The 17,294-nt window shown below is 33.9% G+C and overlaps 1 protein-coding gene across 1 annotated transcript; it reads left to right on the top strand.

Moving 5' to 3' along the window:
- The first annotated feature begins 9,148 nt into the window (after positions 1 to 9,148).
- On the top strand, positions 9,149 to 10,962 carry LOC109787832 (CEN-like protein 2). The gene is made up of 4 exons (XM_020346407.3): positions 9,149 to 9,402; positions 9,674 to 9,735; positions 10,158 to 10,198; positions 10,295 to 10,962. Exons 1-4 carry the CDS (start codon positions 9,199 to 9,201, stop codon positions 10,513 to 10,515), a joined length of 528 nt encoding a protein of 175 aa, XP_020201996.1. The 5' UTR covers positions 9,149 to 9,198; the 3' UTR covers positions 10,516 to 10,962.
- The last annotated feature ends 6,332 nt before the right edge of the window (positions 10,963 to 17,294 follow it).

Genomic DNA, 17,294 nt, shown 5'->3' with positions numbered 1-17,294 from the left:
GCATCACTCAACATGAATAACGCAACTCTTCTCAACAAAATTCAATCACCAGTCTACACCAACTCAACATGAATCCTTAAAATCAACATATATACAATATCAACAACTCAAATGCATCAATTTAAAAAAAATGCATCAAGTTTCAAGATCACCAACTCTTATTCAAGATATACAAAAACACCCCAAAATCTAAGACATCAAGTTCTTTAACTTCTCAATTCAACAACATAGCCACAAATAGACGAATCTAGGAAATAATCAACACATGCAACACAACAAGGATAAATCTACAAGCTTCTATTATTTCAAATCTTCAAGAAAAGAGGGAAAAGAAGGATAAACAATGAAGAACGTGTCTCCCCGAGCTTTCACCGCATGACAACTACAAGTCTTTGATTCTTAGCTTTCAAGTCTCGAATTCCAACTAAGCTACTACAATCTAAGCTCTAGAGAAGGATCAAAGTACTCCTATGATGTTGGGAGAAAGATCTCCTTTGACTCTAAAATCTATCTCTCTAAAACCTCACTTTAAAATTCTTAAGAAATGAACTTATGGAGTTTAAGTTTTTAAAAAATTGTATGTACCTTTTCCTAAATATGGTTAACTTTCATTTCAACATAAAACAACTCCCGAACAATTAAATTCATAAGAATTCTTTAATCCTTAAAATTTAAAATATTAAAACAATGCATCATCAATTATTAATTAAATAAATAACAATTTATAACACAATGTTAGATAATGCACCTATTTTCGATATGGAGAGTTTTTCATGAACCTTTAGTTTTGATTAAGAGTTTGTTTATATATAAATATATAATAATTCTTTTAGAGTTTTTCCATCAAAAACATTTTTTTAATAAAATAATTTTCAAAAAAATCTTTTTAACTTAAATCCAAGAAGATTTTAATCTCTTTTAAACTCTCGTATTTTTATTTTTCTAACTTGCTGACATCTAGCTGAATTGTTTCATCAATTTGCAAATTCCTTTCAAAAACTTTCTTCTTCCTTCAAACGTCTTATTTATTTCAAAATTTAAATGCCTTTTCTTATTATTACTACCGAGAGAAAGAGAGGCATTCCCGTCTCTCTATATTATTTATAAAAAATAAAAAAGAGAAGAAAGGATAGAATTTAAATAGGAGATATGAGTGTGCAATTATTTTAAAATTCGATTTTATATCTAGTTAATGGAATAATTTTTTCATTTGCGGTTAAAACATAATAGTAATATATTAGCTTCTAAGGTTACTTAAAGTAAAATAATAAAAAAATATATAGAGATGAAAAACTGTTATAGCAATTAGATATAAATAATTACTACAATGTTTATCATTATTATTGGATTCTTAATTATTCATGCGCTAACTTTTATTTTACTCCCTATATTTTAAAGTTTTACATTTTAGAGTAATTATTTTATGTTTTAACAACTCATGTTAGTTTCCTAATGATATAAACACTGCCACAAAATGAAAGTATTTGCACTAGTTGTTTTTTTTTTTAAATATTTGTAACGTGGTGAGTAGATTTCAGAGTTTTGTGAATGCTAGAGAAAAGAGTATATAAGATTTTCTCTGAGAATGGAGTCTCATAAGCTCAATCTCAAATAAAATTTTAGAGAGAAGGGTTCTGGATTTGTGAGCTCCTTACTCACCCAAATTTCTCTATTTGATTATTCTTCTTCTCTAGGTCACTAATTCATTCTGTCTTTTCTTGGAATTCAGGCTAGGAAGCTTGTTTTGGAGGATTGAAGTCCGTGGGTCGAGCTTCGGTGGAGGGCCGGGGAATTCTTCTTCTTCTCATTTCTTGGTTATTCTGAGCCAAACTTTCGTATGAAGGAAGCTAGAATATAGGTTTTTTGGTTGCATGTGAGTTTAGGAACTCAATTGGTGCATTAATTTCGGGAATCAATGGGTGAATTGAAGGATTTCTCATTTTCAGGGTTTTGGGAAAAATGAGGTTTTTGGTGATTTTGATGCATTTGGTAAATGCATGTTGAATCTGAGATTGTTTTCGATTTGTATGGAGTCTATGTATTATGTTTCATGGATTGCATGTGGCTAGATCTTCTGATTTTCAGGTTTTGGATGGAATTTTCTGGGTTTTGGAGGTTGTTGTTTCAATTTGCATCGGGCACATGTTCTTGGCACTAGGCGTACATTCATCAAAGGAAACCATTTCTTAATCACACTAGGCGTGAAGTTAGTCGTGCTGAGCGCGACTTAAGATGAGAGCCTCTAGGTGAATCACGTCAAGCGTGAGGAGAGCTATGCCGGGCGCGATATCAGATAGTGACTCTGAATAATATTTTACTGATATGGCGTCGGGCGTAGGGTGGGTTCGTCGAGCATGGAGACTCTTGGAAGTCTCTATCTAAATGACACCGGGTGTGGGAGAGTCTTAGAGCTCTCGGGTTGGGTTTAGGCCAAGCGCGAGTTGACCTACGCCGGGCGGGAGTACACTTAGTGTTATGATCAAATATGATGCTTTCGCATGTTTAATGTTGAAGTTAGATCATGTATGTATGATATATGATGTATGGTGATGTATGGTTCATATGTATGCTTGGGAATGATATATATATATATATATATATATATATATATATATATATATATATATATATATTTATATATGAATGTTTAAACATGATATGATATGTATATATGTTTGTATGAGAGTAATATTGATCATAGGGGTGGAGTGACCATGTATGATGTATGATGCACTGTTGCATGTGATGCCTTGTGGCATGTGTCTAGCCTAAGACTTGAGGAGAGGGAAAATGTTTTCGAACTAGAAGAGTCCACATAGAGTCTCTTGATAATGGTGCTTGGATAAGCCACTGGTTTAAATGAGATTGGTGCTTGGATAAGCCACTGGTTTGGGTGAGTCTCCTCTAAGTCCTTAGCTAGTGTTAGAACGGGGTATTAGGTCGAGGGTTATTCTCTTAACCAAGTACTGGGGAAGGTACGTGGTTCCTTGCAGATAGTCGGTGGACGAACTCTACAAGTGACTTGGTAATGCATGTCAAGGTCGTGGTAAGCCTATATCCAGTTGTGTTATACCTGATGGTGGAACTGGACTTCCAAGTGTGTAAGTGACGTCATCCGAGTAAACCCAAGTGGAGATTTATATCCCGATTAGCTGTGACCGAGTGGGCGCATTGGGCGTGAAAATGGTTAGGATTTTTTCAATAGAATGAACTTATACATACTGCTATGTTATTAGGGAGATCTCCAAGGTGAATGCGTGACGACGTATTAGATGATTGATATGTATTGATATCTGTCATGAGTTGTGGTTATTGCATGATTTCTATTATGATGAAGTGGATGATGTTTGACTTCATGATTGGTGGGTTGATGATTGAGTGAGATGGAAGTTCCTTAGGACATGATTGGATGAATATGTAGTATAGATTAGTATTCTATACTTGTATGATTATTTATTGAACTCTAGCTTACATTTCTATTTCTATGTGGATGGACTGCGATGATCATACTTTGTATGAGAGCAGGTCAGAGCTAGCTTGGAGTTGTGGTGACCATTGCGGAGGTGTGGGATTTTTGGTCCTAACTTCATATTGGTATGGGATGTATTAGTTATAAGGCTTGATCGGCACCAGGACATTACCTTGATTATGGATGACTGTATATATTTATATACATATTTTCTAGGTGGTTTGTATTTGTATAAATAAAGACTTGTATATCCATATATACATTATTATTTAGTTAATAATTATCATGATCGACTAGTATAGTTGTATGATTCACAGAATGTAAAGGTCATGGCAGATCGTTACAATATTCATACAAGGATATTGTAACTATACTTTTACCTTGTAATTTTCATTTTCAATTTTTTCCCCTTTGAAATGTAGCCTTAACAATTTGAAGTATCGAAAGAAGAAAGAAGAAGAATGGGGACAAAAAAGAGAAGACTATTCAACCATCCACTAAACAGTAAAATGCATTTTGTGCTGTAAGTTCCTTCCCCATGCCATGCTGCACCACTGTTGCTCTGCCTGCGGTCGTTGCGTTGTCGAACCTGCATTGGATTCAAACCTCATATTTCTCTCCCTCTAAATCTAAACTCTTTAATATCACAACTTTTTAATTCAAATTTCAATTCTTCAACAATATAATTATTAATTACTTCTTCTAATTTAAACAATTTTTCTATATCTCATCAACTATTTTCGTAAATTCATATATTTCCTATAATTTTTTCAAACGGATTTATAATAGTTCCAAAACTTATTCCATTGAGCCAACGACAGAAAGACCTAAGAAAGGAACCATATTAATTAGGATAGCTTTTGAAAATACAATTATTCGTTTAATTATAATATTTAGAAGATAAAAATTTAACCTAACTAATATTCAATTTTAAGAAATCATGTTACTCGCATTCTAAAGAACGTGAAAAACGCATATATTATATTTTTATGTTCCTCACACAGCCTAAATAAAAACATGATCATTTGTATAAAAATATAATTAATTAAATTAGAAATTATTTGATCAGCTTTATTATCATGAAATCACGTAAGTAATTATTAAAGTAAACAGTTGAGTATAAGTTTTATTTGTTTAAAGTTTTGGTAGAGTATAAGCTTATGTTAAATTATTTTTTTTTATCAATTTAAAAAAATGTTCTTAAATTTTATTCTTTAATTTCTTAAACATTTTTGAAGAACTTGTGTGTGTGAGATCTAAATTATGGTATACAAATAATGTGAAACAACGTACATTGAAAATTATACATGGTGATTAAATTTACGTAATAAAATTATACGTATGAAGATTATTAAATAAATGTTTTGTAGATAATAACATGTATTTTAAATAAGAAATAAAGATTCATTCTCTGATAAAACAGAAGTGATTTGACAAGTTGCTAAAGGTAGGATGTACCCGCATGCATTATTACACATACTGCTTTTTCTGACACCAAACACCTCTTCAATGGACCCCTACGTGTGCGTGCGAGAGGAGAAATATCAACTTTTCTTTAACTATTAAAATTAATAAAGACACTATTATTTTAAATAACTATTTTTCTCTTATTTTTTGTTAAACTTTTTTTATTCAATTATAATAATTTTTTTTAATAAATAGAGGATAAAATAAAGAATATATATATATATATATATATATAATATTACTTTCTATATAACTATTAAAGATATAAGTATTTTCATTTCTCTAATATTTAAATAGTAAAAATCAATGTTTTATTGTAATATGAAATGATATTTATTAAATTAAAAGTATTCTATCATCAATAACTAAAATGTTTTGTTTAAAGTGAACGTGTTTTCAACTATATTGACAAAGACTTTGGTTTTTCATCTTAAGTAAAGTTAAAAACATATAAATATATTTATTATTTTTAAGTGGTTTTTATGGCTCATGAAAATGTATTACCTACTGTATTACATTTGTTAGAAGAAGAAAAAACTGTTAAAGAGATGTTAAAATTATATGATCTTCTTCTCTTTTATTTTAAAATATACATATGTTTTTAAGATGAATATTTTTTATTTGAATTTCTTTTAATATATATAAATAATTTTTCTCCCTCTGTTATGGTGTGTTTAATTGAGGAGGGAGTGATATATATATATATGAAATATTAATAATTTAATTGAAAAATATTATGATAAAAAGTCTTAACTTTTATTAAATCAAATTATAAAATTCTATATTTTTATTGTCTTTCTTATTCATCCGATTAGGTGGTAAGTTCTCACTTGTCTCATTTTTTTTTTTATTTCTTTACTTCTTATTTCATATACCAACCAAAATGTACTAGTGTAAAACTAATAATAATATGTTTTTTAACATCTATATCATTTTATAAGCTTAGAAAGTAAGATAACAATTTTAATACACTTTCAAAATTGATAACAAAGTATTCAAAATTAGTAAGAAATGATGCTATATATAACTACTGTAAAACTAAAATAAATTATAGAAAAACTTTATAATTATTTCCAACTTTATATATTTATTTATATTAAAAATTAAAACGTAACTCATAAATACCTCTATAAAAATGTATATTTTAAATTTAATAAAAAGAATAATTTAAAAGATTGTAGTTTTCACTGGGTATTAGGTTTCCCAGTCAGATTTGAGTGAAACTAGTGTCCCATTTTAGTTTTCTTATATAATTCTTACACGTGTAAGGTAAGAAAAATTTAACAAAAGGGAAATGATTTGGGCATAAATACCCGCGAGACGCTTGTCGAAATCTCCAAATGGGTCAAACTAACAATAAGTTTAAAGTGACGACACATCCCATAATCTTACGTAATTTTTTTTATTTATCAAACTAATATATTAAATTCAAAATGCTTTCATTTAATCTATAATTATAATAAGAGAAATTGAACATTTTAGTGTACAAGTTCAAATTTAATTTTATAACTATTTTTTTTATTATAAATTTTACTTTATGATCACATGTATTTTTACTAATCAATTTTTATTATTTATTATTTTAAAAATATTTCACAAAAGCATACGCTGATATTAATGATGATAAAATATATACTATAGAAAAAATCATCAGTTACTTAGAAATAAGCAATACTGCTACTTTTGTTAGTACAACTTTTGTTTTAAAAAACAAAAATTGTTTGTCTAGATTTTATAGGTTTATACTTTATACTATTCAATATGATGATACAATACACTAGCATTGGTATACATTGTTTAGTATAAATTTATTTTTAAAAGGGATTATAATATTGATAAAAGAATAATCCGTAATTATTGTGAATAATCATTATTAATTAAGTTAATTATTAGCATATTATATTTTTACTCTTTAATTTATATTTTTTTAGTATTTATTTATAAATAATTTCTTAAATTCGTACAAGAAAAATGTAAAACATTTGAATACTTTAGTTATATTTATTAATAATTTAATATCTGCATAATTTTCAGAATTCTTGAAAGTCTGTGTACTAATAACGAAATTCCCATGGTCATGATCAGCACTGGTTCCGTACTTATGTTCATTCTCAGAAGTTTCTCATTTAACTCGCTTCTTCCAACTTTCATTTTAATAATGATTAAAAAAAACTCTTACTTGTAACATCATTAAAAATGAGAAGAAAAAAAACTATTAAAATTTGCATGATGATAAGAGATTGAAATAATATATAAAATATTTTAAATTTAAATTCTAGTGTTATTATAGTAATATTTATTTATATATGATAAAAAATAATTAAAAACGAAATTACTAATAAGTATGAAAAAATTTTCGTAAAATTACTAAAAATAAGTTTATTATTTTATAACTTCTTCCCCTTCTGATTTTTAATAAATTTTTATTTAAAAAATTGATTAACGTGTTTTCTTTCATAATAAAGTACCTTTTGCAAATTTTAATCTACAAACACCGAATCTCCAAGCCTTAACATGAACCACCTTTTGTAACTTTTGTTTTATTATTAATTGATTTAACATCAAACATCTTGTCCAACTAATTAAAACAAATTCAATAATGAATTTATTTTTACCTTTAAGAAAACTATAACGCATTAGAGAGACGATATTCTTATTTATTGTTGAAAGTGAAAGGTAAAAATATGCTTTTCACCACTTTTGATGGTTGATAGTATATCTAATAGAGAATATTAGAATGTATATATATAACAAGGAAAAATGGTATATAATCCTATTAAACTACATCCAAAACAAATAAAATCTGGACATTAGTCGTGAGACTTTTGGAGAGGTAAAAAAAAGTAATAGAATGAAAAAGAATAAAGCTTATATATATATATATATATATATATATATATATATATATATATATATATATATATATATATATATACGAGGGGTTATAAGTACATCGGTATAACTTTTGTCAAATATTATACTGCTTAATAACTTTATATTAAATGTGAATTTTGTAAATTCAACCTTAGATTGAAATTTCATATCACTTTATATGTGTGTATATAAATTTTGTTAAAATTGAACAACAATTTGAAGATAATCAAAGTGTTCATATTTTAGTATATTTTAAAATGAATATATTACGTCAATTTTGTTTTATAAGAATGAAGTATTAAATCATCTTAGATTAATATAAAATTTTGTATATATGATCTAAAAGTAAAGAATTTTCAATTTAACGGTTAAATTTACAAAATTCACATTTAATATAAAGTTATTGAGTAGTGTAATACTTAATAAAAATTACACGGTATTATTATAACTCTCCTATATATATATATATATATATATATATATATATATATATATATATATATATATATATATATATATATATATATTTGTGTCCTGCATAAAATTATAAATTTAATTAGTGAAATCTATTTACATTAACCTAGTCTTCTTTGTTCAAGATCACGTGGTTATAATATTTTATTGTATTATATTACATCACATCGGTCCTTATATATAATATTTAATTATCTAATATATTAAATTTTAAAAATAATTAATTTAATTAATAACAATAAATTTGTATTATTACATTTTTTATAAAATTATCCTTATATTATTTTCTTTTCTAATTAATATTTATATATTTTTTAATCAATAAAAACACATGTTGTATATTATTTATCTCTTCTAATTAATACACTTTTTTTTAATTATTAGAATTATGTTTTTTTAAAAATTTTATAATTAATTTATTTTATAAAATTAAAATATTAGATTTTAATTAAAGATATTTTAACTTAAATATAATTAATATATACAACAATATAAATTTAATCTCACATAAAAATAAACAATTATTCTAAATTTTATCTATAAATAGAATCGGAGATAATAATTAGCAACATCCACGTCTCGTTAATGCATGATCGTAAAACTTTTGCCAGAAAGAAAAAACATTGAAAATTAATGTGAATTTAAAAAACTAAACTGATAAATATATAAAAGATAAAACAAACAAGACATGTATTTTTGTCAAAAAGAACCCTACTACATATATCCAGCAAATTTCTTCCACAGATATTAATTACCTATATATATATATATATATATATATATTCATTTAAGAGATAGAGACTATAAATATGTAGTTGATACTCTCATTTCCCTTCACGAGTAATCAATATTATTAAGTTACATTCTTCAGTTTGCACTCGTCTTGTTCCTCTTTTTTCCTTGTTGCTCATACAATGGCAAGGGTGTCGACAGATTCTCTAATTATTGGGAGAGTCATAGGAGATGTTCTTGAATCTTTCACCCCAACCATAAAAATGACTGTAACTTTCAATAAAAAGCAACAAGTCTACAATGGCCATGAGTTCTTCCCTTCCACAGTCACCACAAGGCCAAGGGTTGAGATTGGAGGAGGTGATATGAGATCCTTCTTTACACTGGTATATATATTTTCTATAACCCCTTAATCTCCTTTTCCTCTTATTGGTTTCTTTTGCTTTTTTTTAAAGAAAATAAGAATAAAAGGAAGAAAAGAAAAAAAACTTCAGCTATATATTTGTGTTGTTGTTTTAAACATATATTATAGGTAATGTTCCCTGTAATAATACAAAGTAACTCATCTTACAAAACTTCAATTATGTATACATCAAATAAAATTTGTTTTTAAAAATTTTAATCATGTGAAATAAATGTCTCCTTTTATCTTTGCAGATTATGACAGACCCGGATGTCCCTGGACCTAGTGATCCTTATCTGAGAGAGCATTTGCACTGGTACAGTTTGAAATTAATTAAGCAGTTAGCTTGATTTTCGAGCTGAATAAAATTAATGATGTTAATTACTGCTGTAATTACTTAAAATCCAAACCAATTCTGACTTCTGAGAGAGAAAAATTCTGGACCAGTAAAGTTGGAAAAATGTCAGATATGGAGGTTTTAAAGTACAATTCTGGATTTGGTGGAGTAGACATTGGTTGAAATAATTTTAAAATCAATGTAACAAAAGTCATTATTTTAGAACGATATTTGAATGTTAATATAAACATTATTTTGAAGACTTGATAGACTTGAGAGTTCTAACTTGTTATATAACCAAAGACCTAGATAATTTTACTGTACATATATTATATACTGTGCAAAGCAATTGTGAGGCCTTAGCCTAGGCTATTAATGGGTTAAAATGTGGGGTTTTGCAGGATGGTGACAGACATTCCAGGCACCACAAATGCCTCATTTGGTAACTTTAATTTGTTTGATGATCTACTAAAAGAATAAGAATGCAGACACAGATGATGATGATCTAATATATAGTTCATTTTGGGTATGTATATAGGCAATGTGTTGGTGAGCTATGAAGTGCCAAAGCCTAACATAGGGATACACAGGTATGTGTTTGTCCTGTTCAAGCAAAAACATAGGCAGTGTATAACGACTCCACCTTCTTCAAGGGATCACTTCAACACACGCAAATTCTCAGCTGAGAATGACCTTGGCCTCCCTGTTGCTGCTGTCTACTTCAATGCACAGAGGGAAACGGCTGCTAGAAGACGCTAGCTTACCTACCTACTACTACCTCATCAATAAAATATAGCTATCTTCATGTGCCTTCAATCATATATTATTAGCTTGCAGAAATTTTGTCATTATTGTCTCTTTTTAACTTTAATTAGTTTTATGGATGAAAAGTAATTTGAAGCTCATGCAATTTAGATGCTGTGGTATGATTTGTTAGGGAAAATTATGGCATGTGTCACAAGGGTGAATTATTCCAAGATAATTGTGGATGTTAAACGTTCCTTTAATAACTCTATGGAGTTATAAACCTTCATGAAAAAATGGAATTATATATATATACTAGGAAGTGGAGTGGCACACCGTACGCGCGTACTTATAAATGTATACCCTAAAGTTTAGTTTCAGCGTTTCCTTTGTTTTTCAAAGACTAATCAAAATTTGAAGTAATTAAGCTTTTTCATATGTAAGACAAGGAACTGAATCTTGATGATCAAATTATCTGTCATTTGTGTTGGACTTTTCTGAACTTTCTGAACTAGTAGCTAGTCTTTTGCACACATAAATGAACTGTGTAACTTCATTAAGGATTTAATTTTGACCCAATCATCTTATATTACATATTGTTAAATTATACGTTGGATTAAACAATTGAGTCTGGTTTATCACAATAATTTCTTGAAAAGTCAAAATGATGCATCGTAATATTTGTTTTTCTTGAATCCCAGATATGTAGTGAGAATTTATCATAACCAAACCATATTTTATTCTGGAGTGGATACGGCGGAATGTAATTCATTTCAAAGAAATTGAGAGTGAAATCTTCGGTCGTAATCCAAGTGAAGTAAAAGGAAACTGTGTACATTACAGGATAAACGAATTGACAACTATGAAAAGTAGGAAATAGACAAATTATCCTAACATATTTTATTTCCGGAGCAAATTATTTTTGTTTAATTTAATTTAACTATAAAATTGAAGTGTAATGAATCACCCACTAACTACAAGAAAATTGGCATCCAGTGAATATATGTCACTAAAAACTAATTTTACTCACACAATAAATATAATATATGTTAGTATATTGTTAAAAAGTGTTAACATAGACTATACTGTTATAGTGACACACAAAATATATTGTTAAATTTTATTTAAAATCAATACTAAAATTGTATGTAATTATATGTTAAATAAATATATATATCTATATATATTATACTTATAATGACATTTTTTGTATATCAGTATATGTAACATTTCTTGTAATGACTTATGTTATTATATCAAACAAAACACATAAACAAGCATGTGTCTCATATACAAGATTTTATAAAATAAAAAAAAAATTAGGATTAACATGTACCTTGAAGGTTGTGATAGGAGAAAGTCTAATACAATGAAAATTAAATTTTCTTACTTGCAAGAATCAATAAGGAGCACCAACAAAATAAAGCAAAAATAGATAACCAAACACATAAGAGACAAAGATTTTATTATGGAAATTTCTTCAATGTAAATGTATAAATTATGAGTAGTCCAAACCAAAAAAAAAACTTCACTATGTTCAATAAATGATACAAGAAAGCCTCTAATGAGAGCACCAAATAGTGTTTACAATCAATTCAAGTAAACTAAATACAATTGCTTACAAATAAGAAATAAGAAATTGGAAAATCCCAATAGTAGAGTTGCTACTGTGAAATACATTTCTCTCACTTCAGACTTCTTTTTGACGATCCAACTGTTGAATACGAAATGCATGCATGTCATACAAATTTGTGTTGTTCAAAAATCAATCTGAATCAACAATGATCAAAAATCCGATTGCAATTTAATAAATGTTACCTAGTGGACATGCGAAATTAACAACGAAACTTTTTCTCTTCTCTTTTCTCTGTTGTTGTTTTCTCTCAAAATGAGTCATTCTCTCTACTCTAACCTGACTTTTTTCTACTTGGTTAAGTAAGACATAATAAACTTACACATTTAAGCTTATTCTTTATATAGGAAGAGAGTTCAAAATCCAATAGTTTTTGCCTTTATTTCATTGGAAATATTGGACTAGATTAATCATTCACTATTTGCCTTCTAGCTCTTCACAATGTTACTTTAGAAAACATAGCTCATGTTTCTTTTTTAAGCTTGTAGCTATTTTCACCATGTCTGGGTGCACTTCTACGATTTGCAATTGTTTTATAGAGTGTTTGGATTGGTTTTGTTCCTATGTTAGGATACACACTTCAATTATCCTTGTTGTCGTGGGTCGGGTCTCGGTCTCGGTCTTCTCGATCCTATCCGAATAGTCCGAAGCGGGGGGGTGTGCCTGCAAAGACACTCCAACGCTCAAGTAAGTGCTCGGCGTAATAAATGCGGTAGTTGAAAGTTAGTTACATACCTCAAAGGGGGTCTATTTATAGTGTTTCTTATTGGGCCGTGATTAGGAGCTGGGCCCCGGAAAATTAGGGGGCTAATCGGGCTTATTTCTTAAATTAATCCTTTCGTAATCATACTGGTGGAGTCCCGTGGATCGGCCGAGCAAACCGACCATTTTTGTTTTGCGAGTGGTCGGTGTGTTCGGGTATTGGATTCAGTTATTCTTGGATTCGGGTATTCGGTCGGGTCGGTCAGGTCGGCCATGGCCCCATACGGTATACAACCCCCGCAGCGTTGAGGATGTCAAAGACGAAGACGGTCTAAAAGTATTTAGGTATTGTGCTTTGACTCGGGAGGACGGATAATGACAATGGTATAACGAGGCACCCGACTGAGGTGTTTGCCGAGACCCTGATGGAGCCGGCCTGTCTGACCACTGGGCGAAGTTTTAAGCCGAGATGTTAATTGGAGGGTTCTATGTCGAAACCTTGAACGTTGGGGACCAGCGCCGAGGACTCGGTGATTGTAGACGTAGTCTAAGTCGAGGCGTTGATAGGGGGGTCCATGCCGAGACCTTGAGCGTTGGGGACCATCGCCGAGGACTCAGTGATTGTTCCTGCCACGTTGGCCGTAGCGGTTACGGGCTTCAACGGTTACTAAATCTGGACCGTTGGATGGTCCAGATCAAACGGCTGTGGTTCCGGGGCGTCTTTTCACCTCCCCCGTTTACCTTGCCTATAAATAGGGGGGTGTTTTGAGAATTCACTTGCTGTGAATTTTCCAAGGTCTCTGGGTTCAAGATTTTAGCCGAGCTTACCGATCAAAGGTAAAATTTTGTATTTTATATTTTGTGGTAATAAATGGATAGGGGCTATTCCTCGGCCAGGAGCTGGACATCGTCAGAGGCGTCGGGTGCTACGTCTGATATAAAGGGGTCGGGTTCAAGTGAGATTTCAAGGCTGCCTCCCTTACAATGTGAAGTGGTGTTCCCATCTAACCATCCCGAACCGAGTGATAGTGGGGACGAGGTGGTAGAGGTATCGTCGTCGGTGTCATTGGCGTTAGCTTTGGCACGAGCTACCGAGGTGGATGCCCGAGGTCTCGGTCAAAGCGACCAATGGGGGCCACTTGTCGAGACTGCTGGTGGCGAGGGCAGTGGAGACGGGGTGGAGGTGGTTGGCGATGATCGGGGTAAAGGCGTGGTTGGGCCTAGTGGTCGGGCTAAGGCCAAAATTGACTATGACACGGTAGAGATGCCCGACTATGAGTGGGTGGACGAAGAGGTCGGGATATATTTCTCGAAGTTGTCCAACCAGTCGTTATTAGACACCTTCGTGTCTTTAGAAAAATGTTTCGGGAGTGGCGAGGATGAGTTTCCACTTCTTGCCGAGGCGTGCGAAGATGATGGGCCGAACACTAATTTTGTATTCTTGGAGTCGGAGCCCGATGAAGACGACTACTTTTATGCATATATGTGTTGGTTCGAGGACCTCGACATAAAGCTCCCATTCGACGACTTTCAAATGGGAGTTCTCCGAACATTGAATGTGGCGCCAACCCAGCTACATCCGAATGCTTGGGCAGCCATGCAAGCTTTCCGGAACTTATGTTTGTGCTTGGGCCTCACTCCCCGACCACTAGCTTTTTTGTATTACTATATATGTCATTCGAGCAAACCGGTTAAATGGGTTTCGCTAGCCCGAGTGCCGAAGCGTGGGTTTCTTCGGGCGTTCACCTCTTCTTATAAAGGGTTTAAAAGTGGGTTTTTCAAAGTTCGTTGGGGGTCGGAAATGAATAATTGTTTTTATGATCAGGAGAACTCTTTGTTATTCCCCTTCTATTGGACGAGGCTACCGATGCGATTTGAGGCGACGCCCCTGTTAAAGCTCCCGGCCGAGGACAGAGAGATTGTCGACCTCCTAGACAAGTTGCCGAAGGGTTTGCCTATCCGAGGCCTCTTGGACATTTTTGAGACGTCTCATTTTGAGATGGCTTTGCTAGGTATGTATGTAAGGCTTCGGTAGCTTAGAAGTGTTTTGAATTGATGTTAAGATTTGTTTTGTTGCAGGTTTAATGGCCGGAGGCAAGTTGGACGTGACCGTTATGCTCGCCAAGAGGGCAAAAGAAGCCAAGGAAAGTGGGCAGGTGCCGCCGGCAAGGTCGGCCTTGAAGGTACAACGGGATAAGCCTCGTCAGGTATTAATCCCTTTGGACGACCCCAAGAAGAAGGGCAGTACGTCTCGGGTGCGGGCTGCGGATTAAAATATAGAGTCGGAATGCCCGAGCTCCTCCTCAAAGCGCCCGAAACAACTGTCTTTGGAGCAGTCAAGTTGAGGCGCCTTCGCCATTCCCGCTGTTGTCGCTGGGTCAAACTTCCTAGCCTCGGACGTGCAGGCCGAGAACCTTATCAATCTGGACATCACCACCGGAGGGGGCCGGCAATACTTGGAGGGCATGTCCGCGGAGGCCGAGTACAAGCTCTTTTGTGAGCTTGATGCTCGGACCTCCCTCGTGGCTAAGCATGTCATGATGAGGTCGGTTGTCTCGACAGAAAGGCTCCAGACCCGACTGAAGGAGGCCGAGGCGACGGTGAATGAGGCCTTAAATGTCAATGCCAAGGTTACGGAATCAGCCGAGGAGTTGAAGAGGGCGGCCGATGCCCACAGGAGGGAGGCCGATGACTTGAAGTTGGTCGTGCAGAGGATGAAGGCCGATGTTGTTGCTGCTGCGGGCGAGATTGCTCTGTTGAAGGAGGCCGCAGCCAAGTACGAGGCTGAGGCCACTGAACAATTCCTTTCTCAACATGATGCCGGCTTCCAGCACGCGGTCAGGCAAGCTTACCACTTCTGTGAGGTCCCGGCTGACTTTCAGTTTGATGTTAGCCCAGACTTCCTAGGTGGTAAGTTCATGAGTTATGATGAGTTCCCCCAAGGGGCCCAGCCCGACGTCGAGGCTCCTCGTCAGGGCGTGTCTACCCGAGCTCCCGTGCAGTCGACCGAGGAGGAGGATCCGGTTATCGACGTGGTCGGCGATGGGAATCCCCCAAACTCGGTAGCAGTATAGGGATCGACTTTGGTAATGCTAGGCTAGGGTTAGGACTTTTTGCTTTTGTAGCCGGGCCGTCAGTGCCTTTTGTAACATTGGCCATTGGTGTCGGTGCACAGACTAATTTTTTTTTTGTAAGTAGCCATTTTGCTCGGCCATGATTAATGGAATAGTTTTTAATTTTGCACGTATATCAACACCGATTACTAAAATAAACCGACTTCGTATTCGGCCGAGGGGGCTAATTTCGCGATTTGAACGTTAACATAAACCTAGAGTGTTCGAAATTTGATCTTTCAGGTTAAACGTGCTCGGACCTAGATTACGCGTTTTAGCACCATGTTGAATTACGCAAAGGTGACCGAAATGAGAGTGCTCGAGTGTATTTTTGAGGGTCCGGTCAACAATTGCTCGATTTCAGCGCACGTGGTGCGTGTTACTGTCGGGCTCGCGTGCACCTTTGAGTGGTCGGTCGAGGGCTGCTCGGCGTCGGTTTTTGGGTGCGTAATATTCGAAACAAATGTTAGGGCGATTTGTGCACGCGAGTAGTTGGCTCGAGTGTGATCGATTTATTTGTGCTCAATCTCTGGATGTAATTGGACGGTGTAACCATCCGAGAGTGCTCAGTTAAGTGCAATCGCAAATCGTGAACATACGAGTGGTTGGTCCGGGAGTGGGAGCGCGAGAGAGCGCTCGGCTGACGAGTTCTCCGCATAGGTGTGTTCGGCTCGTATGTTGTCGGCTGAGGATTGATCGGCCTTAGCGCGTCAGTGCGTAATGCTCGGGCTAGGTGCATCCTTAGCCGAGGAGGGTACTCGGGAAGGAAATCTGTGGGGCGCGAGTGCACTAGTTTGGTTGTTCGGCCGAGGAGTGCTCGACGTCATCTTTTGTCGTAGTGCTCGGCCTAGGTGCATCCTTAGCCGAGGGTAGTACTCGGGAGGGAAACCTGTGGGGCGCGAGTGCACTAGTTTGGTTGTTCGGCCGAGGAGTGCTCGACGTCATCTTTTGTCGTAGTGCTTGGTCTAGGTGCATCCTTAGACGAGGATAGTACTCGGGAGGGAAACTTGTGGGGCGCGAATGCACTAGTTTGGTTGTTCGGCCGAGGAGTGCTCGGTGTCATCTTTTGTCGTAGTGCTAGGCCTAGGTGCATCCTTTGCCGAGGACAGTACTCGGGAGGGAAACCTGTGAGGCGCAAGTGCACGTTTGAATGGTCGGCCCTGCATGAGCGTGACCCGAACATGTATGCATAGTTAAACGGGAAATGAAGTAACAATATTCAAAAATGTTTTTGTATTAATGAAGTGCCTCGTTAAAAACCTTGCCGACTCAAAACCCTCCTTAGGGAAAAAAGAGTCGATCAAGGAAAAGAGTGCACTATTACATCAACTGTAATACATTTTTAA

Source organism: Cajanus cajan, chromosome 7 (genome assembly GCF_000230855.2).
Source record: "Cajanus cajan strain Asha chromosome 7, NIPB_CcT2T_4, whole genome shotgun sequence".
In the NCBI taxonomy this organism is placed as follows: Eukaryota; Viridiplantae; Streptophyta; class Magnoliopsida; order Fabales; family Fabaceae; genus Cajanus; species Cajanus cajan.
The sequence above is the reverse complement of the archived record's forward strand: the minus strand, read 5'-3'. Positions and strand labels throughout refer to the sequence as shown.

Bases quoted from the DNA above. Each gene is read 5' to 3' on its own strand.
- LOC109787832 (XM_020346407.3), top strand. From the start codon at position 9,199: ATGGCAAGGGTGTCGACAGATTCTCTAATTATTGGGAGAGTCATAGGA. The intron at 9,403-9,673 runs GTATATATATTT...TTATCTTTGCAG, and splicing joins TGAGATCCTTCTTTACACTG to ATTATGACAGACCCGGATGT. The intron at 10,199-10,294 runs GTAACTTTAATT...GTATGTATATAG, and splicing joins CACCACAAATGCCTCATTTG to GCAATGTGTTGGTGAGCTAT.